This window comes from Gigantopelta aegis, chromosome 15, assembly GCF_016097555.1.
Source record: "Gigantopelta aegis isolate Gae_Host chromosome 15, Gae_host_genome, whole genome shotgun sequence".
Taxonomy (NCBI): Eukaryota; Metazoa; Mollusca; class Gastropoda; order Neomphalida; family Peltospiridae; genus Gigantopelta; species Gigantopelta aegis.
In genome coordinates this window covers 43,973,739-43,989,862 of record NC_054713.1, presented here as the reverse complement: position 1 = coordinate 43,989,862, position 16,124 = coordinate 43,973,739, and the positions used below count along the sequence as shown (strand labels likewise).

The 16,124-nt window shown below is 37.6% G+C and overlaps 1 protein-coding gene across 1 annotated transcript; it reads right to left on the bottom strand.

Moving 5' to 3' along the window:
* Window positions 1–2,196: 2,196 nt before the first annotated feature.
* On the bottom strand, window positions 2,197–15,932 carry LOC121390574. Its single transcript, XM_041522421.1, has 2 exons — window positions 15,815–15,932; window positions 2,197–3,019 (listed from the first exon to the last, which is right to left on the bottom strand). The coding sequence occupies exons 1-2, from the start codon at window positions 15,861–15,863 to the stop codon at window positions 2,253–2,255; spliced, it is 816 nt and encodes a 271-aa protein (XP_041378355.1). The 5' UTR covers window positions 15,864–15,932; the 3' UTR covers window positions 2,197–2,252.
* Between the last annotated feature and the right edge of the window lie 192 nt (window positions 15,933–16,124).

Genomic DNA, 16,124 nt, shown 5'->3' with positions numbered 1-16,124 from the left:
TCTTAGAGAGGAAACCCGCTACATATTTTATTAGTAATAAGGGATATTTTATATGCATCATCCACACAGACAGGATAGCACATACCACGTCCTTTGATATACCAGTCGTGGTGCACTGACTGAAACGAGAAATAGCCCAATTGGTCCACTGACGGGGATCGACCCTAGACCGGCCGCACATCAAGAGAGAGTGTTTTAGTGGGCCCGTGATGAACTACGTGTCATGTGTGTGTTTTGTTTAGTCACAGACGGAGGTAGCCCGAGTACTCTGACTGTAAGAGAGCTAGACGGACATTTGGACATAAATACGCTCTCATTACAGTCGGAGACTAAGCTATGTATTTTTTTGGCAATTCCCGACAACCAAAAAGTTGGCAAAGATTTCCGCTCTAATACCACAACAATCCTATGTTTGACGTGAAATACCTTTACATCGATCATTTTCGAGTTAATTGATTAAAAGAAATTCAGATATTAATCAATAATGCACACGCTACAGAAAGAAACCCGACAGCACCCACATTCAGCTAAGCTTCGGAAAACTCCGGACAGCAGAATTCTAAGTTCGCCGACCTATATCGTGACGTTGCGTCACATGATCGCCCACTCAGCCATTCCGTCTTCCAGGGGCCATCTCAAAACGACAAGTGCCCGACAATCACCAAAAAAAGTTTGTTTTGGGTAACGACACCACTACAGCACATTGATTCATTAATCATCGGCTATTGGATGTCAAATATTTGGTAATTTTATCACTGTGTTAGAGAGGAAACCCTCTACATTTTATCATTAGAAGCAAGTGATCTTTTATATGCACCATCCCACAGACAGGATAGCACATACCACGGGTGTGTGTATTAGTGATTAATATCTGAATTTCTTTTAATCAATCAACTCGAAAATGATCGATGCCCCCCCCCCCCCCCCCCAATCCCGGGAAATGTTTACCTTTTCGCTTATTAATAACATTAAAAAGGTCCCTGTGTCATATCCCATAACGCAGGTGCCCCCCCCCCCCTCCTTCCCCCAATACAAAATCCCGGGCGCGTGTACAGGGCATGGAGTGCCGGGGGGGGGGGGGGGGGGGGCGGGGGGGGGGAGGGTTCGAAACCCCAGCACACGATGGTTGTGTTAGCACTGTGATACTAAAGTAAAACTGTTTGGTTATTCTTCTCTGATTCTAGGGCGGGGCGTATCCCAGTGGTAATAAAACGCTCGCCTGATGAAAGGTCGGTCTGGGATCGATTCCCGTCAGTGGCCCATTGGACTACGTCTCGTTCCCACCAGTGCTCCACAACTGGCATATCTAAGGCTGTGGTATTTACTATCCTGTCTGTGGGATGGTGTTCTAGTATATAAAAGATCCCTTGGGGGAAAATGTAGCAGTTTTTTCCTCTCTAAGACTAAAATTACCAATTGTTTGACATCCAATAACCGATTATAATTAAATCAATGTTCTTTAGTGGTGTCGCATGTCTTTCTGTCTTTGTCTGTCCTACAACCATATTCATATACTTACCTGGGGCGGGATCGATCCCCGTCGGTGGCCTTATTGGGCTATTTCTCGTTCCATCCAGTGCTCCACAACTGGTTTAACAAAGGCCGTGGTATGTACTATCCTGTCTGTGGGATGATGCATATAAAATATCCCTTGTTGCTGTCTTGTCTGTGGGATGGTACATATAAAAGATCCCTTGCTGCTAATCGAAAAGAGTAGCCCATGAAGTGGCGACAACGGGTTTCCTCTCTCTATATCTGTGGTGCTTAACCATGTCTGACGCCATATAACCGTAAATAAAATGTGTTTGACACCCAACAGCCTGTGTATTTTTGCACAGTTCTTTACACTGTGTTTTTATTTAAATCTTTTTTATATTGATGTTGATCATCATTTGTTTGCATTACCATAGTTTGACACCCAATAGCCGATGTATTTTTTCGTGCTGGGGTGTCGTTAAACATTCATTCATTCATTCATTCGTTCATTCGTTCATTCGTTCATTCGTTCGTTCGTTCGTTCGTTCGTTCGTTCGTTCGTTAAACATCCATTCATTCAATCGGGTGCGTTTGCGCGCGAACATGTGTTTTTTGTGATGTGTCAGGACTTTGGAATTAAACAGTGTTTACACTAATAGTTAAAACTACAGTAATCTATAAATAATAATTATTTATAAACTTCCAAACCACAACAATGTATGTGATTATATATTTTAATTTTCTCTGAAATAATTCAGCCATCAAACAACTGATGTTTACCCAACGATGATTGGGTGGTGCGCGTTGGTCGACAACACGAAGTTCTTGTAGCACGTGAACGTGTCACGTGTTGAGGCCCAACTGCTGTCGCCGCCGCCGAAGAACGTGGAGAAGAAGATGCCGTCGATCTTGACGCTGTCTGTCTGGCGGATGCTGACGTTTTCCTCCTCGTAGACGAGTTTGTGGTTGAACCACACCCTGATGACGCCGTCTGTTCGACCTGGGGTGTTCAGCTTCACGTACTGGGCAATATTCTGCCACTCACCCCTCCTAAAACGCCAATCGCCCCGCCCTAGGGAGTAGCCATAAACCGAATTGCAATGTTTGTCGTCACAGAATCCAGGGACTTGCTCGTCTCGCGGAGAGATATATGCGTAAACTTCGCCGTCTCCATGACTACGCCACATGAACCTGGTGGAGAAACAGTCGTCAGAATGGCGTCCGCCGGAACAGTGGTTCGACCCGCCGTACAATCCGGGCAGCTTCCCTCCACGGACGAAATCAAAATTGGGAGCAAAGTAAATGTCGTAGCTCAAGGTCATGGCCGAGAGGGGTTGGACCGGCGTGGCGTCGAACTGGAGAAAACCGGTCGTGTGACCGTGGGTACTCCAGCTCCCTTTGTGGTAAGTGACCTTCAAGACGTGGTTGTCTCCCCCTTCTGGGTCGCGCACGACGGCGCTGGGTCCGTGGTCGCTGACGTGGGACGCGCTGAACGCTCGGACGTAGTCATGAGGAATATCGGTTAGCCGCCACAACTCCCAACCTGCCAATGTCAAAGGTTTAAATGGGTGTTTTTGGGGGTTGTTTTTTTTTTTGGTTTTTTTTTTAAATCCATCTTTAAAGGAATGACAAGAAGAACCTCTCCTAGCCTTTGTAGCTCGTACGAATCGGGGGGGTGGGGGGGGGGGTACAGATCTTCCCCAATTTGAGGACCTAACCTATATGAATAAAGATACCAATCTGGCTTGTGTGAAATACACGAGGGTAATAATCTTTTTATCATATAATCTCAAGCTTAATACAACGTGTTTTTGTAAACTGTACACGCAACTTTAACTCCAGTCCGCCATTACTAGATATTCAAATGTGGTAAGAATATGTGGCGCGGTGTATTTTTAAATGGAAATGACGTCAAACTCGTATGACGTCATTTTGGATGTCCTTACATCAAAACAAACTAGGGCTTAACGTTTTTTGTTTTTTTTCTGAACGCTGGACAGCTTTCAGTGTCAAATTGCCATTGAAATGTTTTTATTCGATGACTGTGAATGCATACGTCAATTATGGAGTGTCACACAAGTACGTTTGCTTAAATGTCAATAAACCTAGCGCCGTGACCTCGATTAATTTACATCTAATTTGCAAAGTTATCAAATTCTTAAAGTATGTGATCTTAAAAATATCACATACTTTGATTGCTCTGAAAATGTAAGATATTATATGATAAATAAGAATTGTTTCTCATTTTTTAGGAATTTATCGATGTATAAAAGTCACAAATGGTATAAAATCGCGTAGCGTATCGAAGCGATTTTATACTACATTTGTGACTTTTATACATCGATAAATTCCTAAAAAATGAGAAACAATTCTTATAATTACAAACAGTACAAGAAGTGTACCTTAAAACACTCAAAAATAATTTCTTTCGTTCAACCGTCAACCATGTTCTGTAAATAAGCGTAGGAATACATGTATACATACTATTGGAAATTGTCCGCTAAAAATAAAAATAAGTATTGAATCAACAAAAACAGTGTATATATCTTTATTATAACTTCTTTTTAAACAATGAAACAATTTCATGTGCAGATTTGTCTTGTGTTTATCTATCGCAAAGTGACCTTGATATTAACTTTTGTTTACGTGTAGTGACTGTTGGTGTTGTGCGGTTATTTCGATCTTGGTCTTCCGTGATGACGTATTTTTATGAGGTTTATGGAAGGATAACGCTTGGTTTTTTAGTGACGTCAGCCAATCAGAATACAGTAAATCGTATAAATTCGGAAAGTTTGTAATTATATATAGATAGATAGATAGATAGACAGAGAGAGAGAGAGAGAGGGGGGGGGGGGGGAGCGGGGGGGGGGGGGGGGGGGGGGGGGGGGGGGGGTGGAGAGAGAGAGGATAATATATAATATATTGGTGGAATCTAAATGAATTGAAAACGACCACTGGGTCTGACTTTACTGGTCGTAATCCGTAACAGCCGGGTGGTCTTAGTTTACTATAAAATAATAATGATATATTCCGGTCTTGAACAAATATTGGTCTTTATAGCGAGGTGGTCTTAGAACCGGGGTGGTCGTTAGGTGGGGTTTTACTCTCTCTCTCTCTCTCTCTCTCTCTCTCTCTCTCTCTCTCTCTCTCTCTCTCTCTCTCTCTCTCTCTCTCTCTCTCTCTCTCTCTCTCGCTCTGTGTGTGTGTGTGTGTGTGTGTGTGTGTGTGTGTGGGTGTGGGTATAGGTATAGGTATAGGTATAGGTATAGGTATGTAAATAACAGGTGTAGCCAGGTGTATTAGAAGTAAAATCTCGTATGGCCCAAACTGGATTTTGTCTTCAAATATTTTCGTACCTACGAAATTTTTTTATTTTAGGAAATAAAATGAAATTTAACCTAGTACAGATATTAGAACGATCAGAAACACGTTTAATATACAGCCACTAATATTTTATGCAGAAAAATATATTTAATATGTAATTACAATCGTTAAAAAGTCCTTGTTACTCGATAACATCTTAAAAATGGCTGCAAACTCAGGAATGCCCCTTTAATAAAACCTGATATTGCCCTCAATGACGGTCATTGATTGATAAATATACAATATATATATACTGTAGAACAGTTATCTGTTTCGTGATGAAAGTATTGCGATATGCTTACAATGGCTAACTCCACGGGTGTTCGAATCCTCTATTAATAATATAATAGTATTGCTAGATATGACTCAAAGATAACATTAATTAAAAAAACGTACTCAAAACTCAGCTGAATGCCTACAAGCTGTATGTGACACGTGTTGTTTCAATCAATAGGGATGGGCTTGTTAGTTACGAGTAACATACACAAACTTTACCAAGTGGTACGTTAACATGACTGATAACTTGACAGTTCCTGTAAGGTGGACACAATTAAATTTAAAATCTGTATAATACACGTAATGCATAATATTTGAAAAGCCACTCAACGTAGAGTTGTGAGACACGATATACAACCCAGACATCATTAAAGGGACATTCCGGAGTTTTCTGCATTGTAAGATGTTTCCGACTAATAAAATATTTCTACGATTAAACTTACATATTAAATATATTTTCTTGTTTAGAATATACCGGCCTCGGTGGCGTAGTGGTTGGGCCATCGGACTACAGGCTGGTAGGTACTGGGTTCGGATCCCAGTCGAGGCATGGGATGTTTAATCCAGATACCGACTCCAAACCCTAAGTGAGTGCTCCGCAAGGCTTAATGGGTAGGTGTAGACTACTTGCACCGACCAGTGATCCATAACTGGTTCAACAAAGGCCATGGTTTGTGCTATCCTGCCTGTGGGAAGCGCAAATAAAAGATCCCATGCTGCTAATCGGAAAGAGTAGCCCGTGTAGTGGCGACAGTGAGTTTCCTCTCAAAATCTGTGTGGTCCTTAACCATATGTCTGACGCCATATAACCGAAAATAAAATGTGTTGAGTACCTACGAAAAAAATATATTTTAGGAAATAAAATGAAATTTAACCTAGTAAAAATATTAGAACGATCAGAAACACGTTTAATATACAGCCATTAATATTGTATGCATAAACATATATTTAATATGTAATTACAATCGTTAAAATGTCTCTGTTATTCGATAACATCTTTAAAAATTGCAGCAAACTCAGGAATGTCCCTTTAAAAATAACCAGTAAGCAATAAAATACCAAAATTACTAATTTCGAAAAAAAATCATTATAACAATATATATATATATATATATATAATATATATATATATATATATATATAATATATATATATAATTAAATTTTCTTTGCGTCTATATACTTTACGGCAATCTGATTGGTTCAGAGGTGCTTGCTTTTTTTCGTTCATATCTCGATGAACCGAAAATATTTAAGCCACGCCTACTACCCTACCCAACCTCCCTCCCCCCCGCCCCCCCCCCCTACACACACACACACTGACTCACACTACTTTTGTGCAACAAGCTGGATTATTCTGGCTATCATATTTAGATATTTTGAAGAAAACACACGTGAAAGCTACAAAAAATATATACGATAAATTAATGGAAAATGCTATAGCAGAGTAGACATCTAGATATATACGCATTGATTTAAAAAAAAAAAAAAAACCCACCCCAAAACTCCAACCTCTTCGCTAATCATGACATGAGACTCGGTCGGTGGCCAAAGAAATCATGTAGGAAACTTCACTTCTGTAACTTACTTGTAAGCTATGTTCTACAGCTGTTGGCGAAAATTAAACGGTTCCACCAACAGCATAAATGTTAGACACGTTCTCTTCGTTCACTTTCATAAAATATAAACTAAACACAAATAGGACAATTCCTTCCAATATAACTATGGTGTTTTTTCGAATACGATTTTTATATCAACGAGTGATGTGTGAAAACCATATTTTCACGAATTGCGAAGCAATGAGTGAAAATATGGTTTTCACACATCACGAGTTGATATAAAAAAATCGTATTCGGAAAAACACCATGAAACGGTCTATTTATTATATACAGATTTCCTAATTTCTGACAATATCTTTCGCTTTTTGGTAATATCTTTCGCTTATCCTACCGAAAACACGTAACGTCATGATATATTTCTTGCTATGGAACTTTGCCAGAATATTTACTCGACCAAAGACTTTTAAAAAGAAATTTGAATAAAAATTATCTTTATTAACATTTATTTAACAATACTGCGGTGCAAACATACCTGACAACGGGATCCTCTAAAAACTCCCACAAAAACAAAACGAGTCGAACGCCGTTAAATTCTTACACTTACACTCGATGACACTACATTGTGTCATCATTAATATGCAGCTTCGTATTCAATTCGTTTTTATATATTTTGTCGTAATTGCACTTCGTATCCCTTTTATATAGGTGCAGTTCTTTAAATTAATTTTTTTTTTTTTTTACATTCGGTCAGATGCATTGGTAATCATCAAATTTAAATACGAAGAAACGAGATAAAGGGAGATAATTTAATCATGCACTTTTACAAAAAAGTAAATACGATTTCTATATTTTCACTGTAGCTAAAATACAGTAAAAATATGACTTTTCACCGGATATGACTTTTATGGTTTCCGTAGATTTATATATTTCATTGCTATGTATATAATAAATGACGTTATTTACCAAAAAAATCACCTGATTCAAATGATAGTGAATTAACGTTCGCATTCTTACGCGACATAAGTATCAATGAAGTTTACACAAACAATACTACAGGCGTATTTAAAGCTAAACAAAATAAATTCAGTTATGTATTATTAAAGTATGCATATAAATTTAATTATACGCGGGCTCATACAATATGCACATCGTTTTTTCGGTTCATACTTGCATGAACCAAAAAATAATTGCGGTCAATTCTTATATATATATATATATATATATATATATATATATATATATATATATATATACATACATACATACATACATACATACATACATACATGCATACATATATAGGTAATGGTTGGATGTTCTGAATTTTAGTAAAGTTGTACAGAATTTTTGTGGTAACAAAATAAAAGATCTTTCCAAATTAAGAGTATCTTTAATTATAGCGTATGTTTTACCTCTTGATGATGACGAGATATATATATATATATATCACTATCTCATTGTTGTAGATACTGATCATTTTGTGTTAATTTAACGCGGTTAAGAAGCTGATTTATTGACGAGAAGCTCATTGACAGCCATATATCAGTCATGCCTAGGTGATTGAATATATCTTCTACGTGTTTCATCCATTGATAGTTATATCCATTTAGAAATGAGTCGTGTAGCATTAGTTGATATAATAAAAATGAGGATTTTGTACGTTTGCCTAAAATAGTTTGGGCCCAAAAACGTATAATTTTCTGTTGGATGATACCATTTAGGGGTTTTCGTCCTAGTTCTCCGTATAACATGAACAGTGGTGTTCCTTTTTTCACGGGTAGTACATATCTGAAGAATTTTATATGAATAGTTTCAATAATGTCAATATTTTCATAACCTCATATTTCACACCCATATAATAGGATCGGAAGTACCATGGAGTCAAATAGTTTCAGTTTACATTCCATTGAAAATTTATTGTCTTTAGATTTTGATAGAACAAAGTATGCTTTTGTCGCCTTTTATGTAAGCGATTTTTTGGTTACATTAAATTTGTTTAGTTTGGTAAAAATAAAACCTAAATATTTGTATTCTTGTACATTTTCTAGCTCATGTTTCCGAGATTAAATACTTTTTTGTAGTCATTTCCGCTTCCATTGAAAATTATTATTTTACTTTTATTTGCATTGACTTTAAGCTTCCATTTGTTACAGTACTGGGAAAACATATTTAGGGTGCAAGAAGCGCAGTATCGTCGGCGTATAAAAGGCATACCAAGTACAGGGCCATCTCACAAAACGTGTCTATGTCATCCGTGGCAGGGATACTCCACTACAGTTATGGACTTTTAAATATATTTCTAAAGCATTTAAATAGAGAGAGAAGAGGACAGGCGACAAAGTTTCTCCTTGACGGACTCCGATGTTATATGAGAATAACTCTGAGATTCCATTTTTGGTGCAAATACAAGGTTTTATTCCTTGATACATTTGATAAATAATTTTGAAAAATATTCCATTTATATTATTTTCTAAAAGTTTTTGCCATAGGCAAGTCTTAGAAATTTTGTTTTCAAAATCTTGATTAGTGATATTTCTAGTCAATTGAAAATTGATTAGTGATATTTCTAGTCAATTGAAAATTTATTAGTGATATTTCTAGTCAATCAAAAATTGATTAGCAACTAATGTTTTATGTTTTAGAATTATGTAGCGATCTCTGAAACTTGCTTAGACAATCGTGACGCAATCCTGAACACACAAAATACGTTCCCAAAAAACTATTATCCTGTTCAATTATTTAGACCCAAAGTTTTTTGCAAATGTTACGTTTATTTCCTATTCGATATTTGTTTTCTTTGCATTTACATGAAAACAAACCCAAACCCCGACAGGTTTTATATACAAATCATCATATAAAATGCACGAAGTTGACTTAATTCCACTTTTTAAAAATCTCTGTGTCTTTTGAATGCACGTTATTTCTCCTATAAATAACTAAGGTCATTTGCATATCAAAACATTGGGATCTGAGGCTACGTGAAGGCCATTATAGCTTGTTTCACTAAATCAAGGTTATTATTGTTTTGCAGTGTGTAACAGCATTGTCTAATCTTTCCGTTAAACATAGATGTAAACAAACAGAACATGTAACCCTTTCTTGTAGGTGCATTATATTTAATAAATTTAGCTAATGTATTATGTATTTTTATTTTATTATATCAATTATATATTAGCATACCATACCTAACCTAACACAACTGAGGTGTAGCACAGTAATAAACACAAATCACCTCACACACCGCAGGAATGTGCTTTCCAAATTTATAAATAAATTTAATGCAGGGCCGGACCCAGAAGACCAGGGGGGGGGGATAAAATGTCAAAGGCCACCAACATCAAATAATAATAAAAATGTTATTTAATTTGCCTCTTAATTGGGAACTCATACGTATATATATATATATATATATATATATATATATATATATATATATATATATATAGTATTTAGGGTGGTGCTAGGGGCTGGGGTTTGGGGGTTGGGTGTTACATTTGTAATGCGAAAAACCAAAGGGCTATTGTTCGGACTTGTATGGGTTCAACCACTTTTTCATCCCGCAGACACAGCCCTGAATGTTCAAAATACGATAGCATTGCTTGGTCAGTAACATCATTATTTCGATCTATGACTGCACGTGCTTTTGTAGCAATGTGTAAACCACGTAAAATACAAGTTAGGTAGGGTATATAAATTCATTGAAAATGTATTAGTCGACATTCTTGTTATTGTTATTTGAGAAAAAATATGGGTAAATCGAAAAACACTTCAGTTGATGTAAAATCGTGTATTAAGAACGTTTTCGATTATTTTGAAGATGATAGACCTAGGTACGCTTCTTATCGAATTGTCGATCGATTTGCCGCTGCACTTAAAGTTTCGGTTTCAACAGTAAAATGAACTGTGAAAAATCTAAGCTCTACGAATCCAAGCACAGAAATCACTGTTAAAAAAACGCGACAAAAAACACATCGATTTATTTGATAAAGATGTTATTAGACGACGAGTATACAGATTTTATAGAGAGGGCGAATTACCTACACTACATAAGATTAACGTGGCTTTAAGGGAGGAATGTGGAATCAACATATCCATATCAACTTTACGAAGAACACTCCATGACCTCGATTTTAAATACCAACATATGTCTACAACCGGAAAAGTGATTTTTGAGGACGCCAATTGTCACGGGGATCCTATAATACCCGTAACTGAATGAAACACACGATTATCCAAATATCTCTCCTAACTGTATATCTATTAGATCTCTCTGTAACGGGCAGTATACCCGCGTGGCTTGTCTAGGTATGATCAGAGATAAGATCTTATATAAAGTATGTATTATTATAGCACGTTTAGTTCACTAGAAAACACAACAAAAACACAATACACTTTGGAATCTGTATTAACCTACGCTGACAAATGTACTGCCGCAGTAGTTAATTAACAACAACAAATAATAACAACCCAGAACTGATCACTTAATTAGTTAATCTCTAGGTGTCTAGTTTACACAATATTCTAAGCACTTCACCGTGACACAACACCCACACGTGTGATAATTGAGAAACGCTTCCAGGGGAACTTAATTAATAAAGGAATTACAACTCTATTCCTAACTGGTTAATTTTTACTTAACCCTTAACTACTCATTCAGTAACCTTGTAACACAGAATTAATACTGGTACCAGTCACAATAAAGACAATAACCTACAGTTTACCTAGGTCCTCTAGGATGACTGGTTAAGCTTTATATATATTAGACAGTGAGCCTACAGTTTACTGCGTCAGATTACCGGCAGCACCGTCTAAATAATATTGGTATAATACAGCATTAAAATATTTAAAGTCACATCAATCACATCAAGGTTATACACAGAGCAGAAATAAAATATTTACCAGTCCGGACGGACAACGATCCCTGGGAGCCTTCCTATGGTTCTCCCTGATATCTCTAAAACCCTAGCTATTTATTATAAAAATACGAATATCGCCTGGGGGTACATCGCGGCCCTCCCCTATCAAGTGATATTTCCACCGCGACCAAGCCGGCATATTTTTCTTAGATCGCCAGACTTGCTGACGCCTAGTTCGCCAGCAATACCCCGAACGTACCGAACTAGCGGAGGTATTATGTAACTACTGGCCACATGGCCTCCGTACTTGGGCTGGGTGTGTATTAGGCACAGCTCGACCACGGTCGCGCGGAGGTATTACGTAACAAAGTGCCCACCTGGGCTTAAGTGCATATTGGAACTGCACACGGCCCTCTAAAACAATTAATATCGCCACAGGCGAAAACAAAATTAAGAGCATGTTCCGTCACACCAATATATCAGACAGGAGACTGTCCTATCTCCATGAAATATCCAGTTTACGAGATCAGGGGTATTTAACAGTGTATCAAGATGAGACCTGGGTGAATGTCAACCACACAACATCCCACCACTGGACAGATATCCATCCGGGCACAAGTACCGCCAATCACCTGCCGAAAGCAGACACTGCTGCTCGAGTTCCTAAACTCTGTTCGGTGACTGGGAAGGGAAAAAGACTTATTATTTGTCATGCTGGCTGTGATAAATATGGATTGATAGATGGCTGTGAATTGATCTTTGAGGCTAAAAAAAACAGACGGAGACTATCATGGTGAGATGAATCATGAAAATTTCATCAAATGGTTTCAAGAACAACTTATGCCTTCTCTACCAGAACCTTCTGTTATTGTCATGGATAACGCAAGCTACCACAACAAATTAACTGAGATTACACGATGTCCTGCACTAAACCTAAACGCTAAAAAGGAAGAAATTCAGTCGTGGCTACGAAACAAAAATATACCTTTTGAGAGTAACATGACAAAGCCAGTTCTTTATGAACTTGTAAAAAGTAACAAATGTGCTAAGCAATTTGTTACTGATGATATTGCTGAACGCCATGGGCACTTGTGTCTAAGACTGCCGCCAAGACATTCTGAACTCAATCCGATAGAACTGATCTGGAGTCAAGTCAAAGGGCACATAGCTCGTCATAATGATGGTAAATGACCACGGTGCGGAGAGAACTTGCACATGCATTGAACTCTGTCACACCTACACACTTCTCTGACGCAGTTAAACATGTAATAAAGATCGAAGAAGATTTTAGAAAACAAAATAGTTTTATAAGAAATAAAATACCCCCTGTGATAGTCCCCCGTAACGAAGATCGTGATGAAGAAATGAGTTCGTCGAATGATTAAGTTATTTCTTTATACCCATCAGGAGTATTACTTTAATGTATGCATGAACTCTTTAACACCAAAAACTATTTATTTCCATATCATTCACTATCAAACAACCTAACAACCTATAAACTAATCGACTAGAAATGCATATAGACTACACATACATACGAGAGAAATGTTTATTTAACGACACACTCAACGCATTTGATATACGTTTATGTGGCGTCAGACAAAACGGTTAAGGAGCATTATGACAGTGAGAAAGAAACTCGCTACCGCCACATGGGCCACTGTTTCCGATAAGCAATAAGGGACGTTTTATATGCACCATCCCATAGACAGGATAGCACATACCACAGCCTTTATACATCAGTTGTGGTGCACAGGCTGGAACTAGACACAACCCAATGGGTCCACCATGTGGGATCGATCAGTCGACCTACCATGAGCGAACGCTTTACCTCTGAGCTACGTCCCGCTCCATATACAAAAGAAGCCTTAAGTGGGGTTGGGGTTGTGCAGAGGGTCACACCTCCACCAATCGCATGCATACCATATTCTTCTCTCTCTCTCCCTATAACCATATAACCATAGATTAAAATATGTTGAGTGCGTCGTTACATAAATGACGTCTCTCTCTCTCTCTCTCTCTCTCTCTCTCTCTCTCTCTCTCTCTCTCTCTCTCTCTCTCTCTCTCTCTCTCTCTCTCTCTCTCTCTCCCTTCAGCGCGCGCGCTTGTGTATTCCACAATATAATTATATTTGATACATATTTTTTTTTCAAACTGAGGTTTTGTCACTTGAACTCCCCACCTGAATCCGCGCATGCTTCATGTTTACAGATATTTTCTTAAATATAGGTCATACTACGATTTGTGCGGATAGGACGATAGAACCGAACATTAGTTTGAAACGCACTATAGAATGATGCTTTTGATATGCAAATGACCTTAGTTATTTATAGGAGAAATAACGTGCATTCAAAAGACACAGAGATTTTTAAAAAGTGGAATTAAGTCAACTTCGTGCATTTTATATGATGATTTGTATATAAAACCTGTCGGGGTTTGGGTTTGTTTTCATGTAAATGCAAAGAAAACAAATATCGAATAGGAAATAAACGTAACATTTGCAAAAAAACTTTGGGTCTAAATAATTGAACAGGATAATAGATGCATGTATCTATAGGCGATAACCTACGACGAATCCAATTTCGGGGATTTAACTTTATTGAATAACAACGTAATACATAAAGATTATTACACGAGCTTGTGTGTCGTACTGATTTTACGAAACGAGTGTCACAATCTGTGTATAGTCCGAGCGAGAGCGACGGTAATACATGAATCCTGACACGAGTTTCGTAAAATCAGTACGATCCACACGCGAGTGTAATAATCTCTTTATTTTCCATATTATTATCCATATTATTATCCATATTATTATTATTATTATCCATATTATTATTATTATTAACGAATAACATGGCCCGTATCAAACCTTTCAAACACAACTAGGAGACGACGAAATGACACCATATTTCACACGACCAGGCTGAGCTAGGACTGGGAAAGCAACGTCATGTTATGACGTCCCAAAATTACATCATTACACTTGTTATTACGTGTCTGCTTCGTATGCGTTATATTAAATCAGTTATGTTGAATCATGTGGATAATTATAGGATATTAAACGAGCTTCCATTTCGTATCATGGTTATGTCCCGGGTGAAATAATGTTTAGTTGCCACGAGTTTTAGTGAGTAACAATGAAAATTATTTCACGAGGGACATAAACATGATATGAAATGATAGCGAATTTAATATCCTATATATTATCCATAATCGATTTGCATTTATATCACTTAACTCGTTTACTTGACGTTCCTGTAAGGTTGTAGTGCGCCAATCTATAACGTCATCGTGTGACGTCGAAGTGTTACGTCTCACTTGGCGTTCTAGTGGGACGTATCGCTTTCATATGTACCAAGATATTTTTAACCATATGCGTAATAATTATCTCTATAAAGTAACATATTTATTTATTTTCAGGTGGTGTTTTTGTTTTAACTGTACAAATTCATATTATTGCGTGAATACAGTATTGTGATCATTATTCGTTCGTAATTTTCGCTACACTTTGTTGTTCGCAAAACTTTGTTGATCTACAGTATATATATATATAATTGCATGAGCGGGAGTGCTATACGGAATTTATGAAACAAGTGTGGGAATTATTTTATTCCTCAAGTGCGATCGAGGGGTGTAAAACAATTCTCAAACGAATTTGATAAATTTTGTATGGCATTCTACTGAATGTTATAATTTATTTATCATCCACAAACTATGATTCCAAACAAATGTTAAATATGATTGTAGTCGCTTCACAATCGGCGTTAATAACATTACGCCATGCCAATTATTGTGACGCAGAATGATGTCAATTTTAGAAACCGCGACTGTCGCAAGCTTGCAGATCCAAAGGCGATTCGTGACGTCAGTAGTGCTATAACAATTTTCAAGATATTGTTCTGACCACGACAATAACGATAGCGTGGGGAATTACGACATTTATGTAACTGTTTATTGGTGACCATATGGGTAATATACACACACATACATACATACATACATACATACATACATACATATATACATACATACATACATACATAGATAGAAAGATAGACGTACGTACGTAGGTAGGTAGGTTGGTAGGTAGGTACATGTAGGTAGGTAGGTACATGTAGGTAGGTAGATCGATCGATAGATACATGAATGGATGGATGGATGGGTCAACAGATCAATAGATGGAACGATAGATAAGCAAACACATACATGCACCCACGTACACACACGCACGCACGCACGTACTCACACACACACGCGCACACACGTGCATACGACATGTACTTACAGTCCACTGCCATACTGGAGGTGAAGACCAGGAGTAAACACAACATCATCTTCGTCGTAGTCGTCGTTCTGTGTGGATATAAAACAATCGACCAACTCTACACGAGACAGGTGTTCCGTCTCACACCAATATTATCGAACCGTTACGGTGCCATGATCAGAACACGGAGAAACAGAAGATTAGATTGGCTTTGGCAGCACAAATAGGGGACACCACTCTAGAAGCCATCAAATGATGTGAGCGGTGTGGATCAGGTCAGGTCAGGTCAAGTCATAGATTTTAAAGTGCACATTCAGAACAAGCTGTTGTA

Excerpts from the sequence above, each read along its gene's own strand:
- LOC121390574 (XM_041522421.1), bottom strand. The coding sequence starts at position 15,863 with ATGATGTTGTGTTTACTCCTGGTCTTCACCTCCAGTATGGCAGTGGAC. Across the intron at positions 3,020-15,814 it reads CTCCAGTATGGCAGTGGACT|GTTGGGAGTTGTGGCGGCTA; the intron begins GTAAGTACATGT and ends TGACATTGGCAG.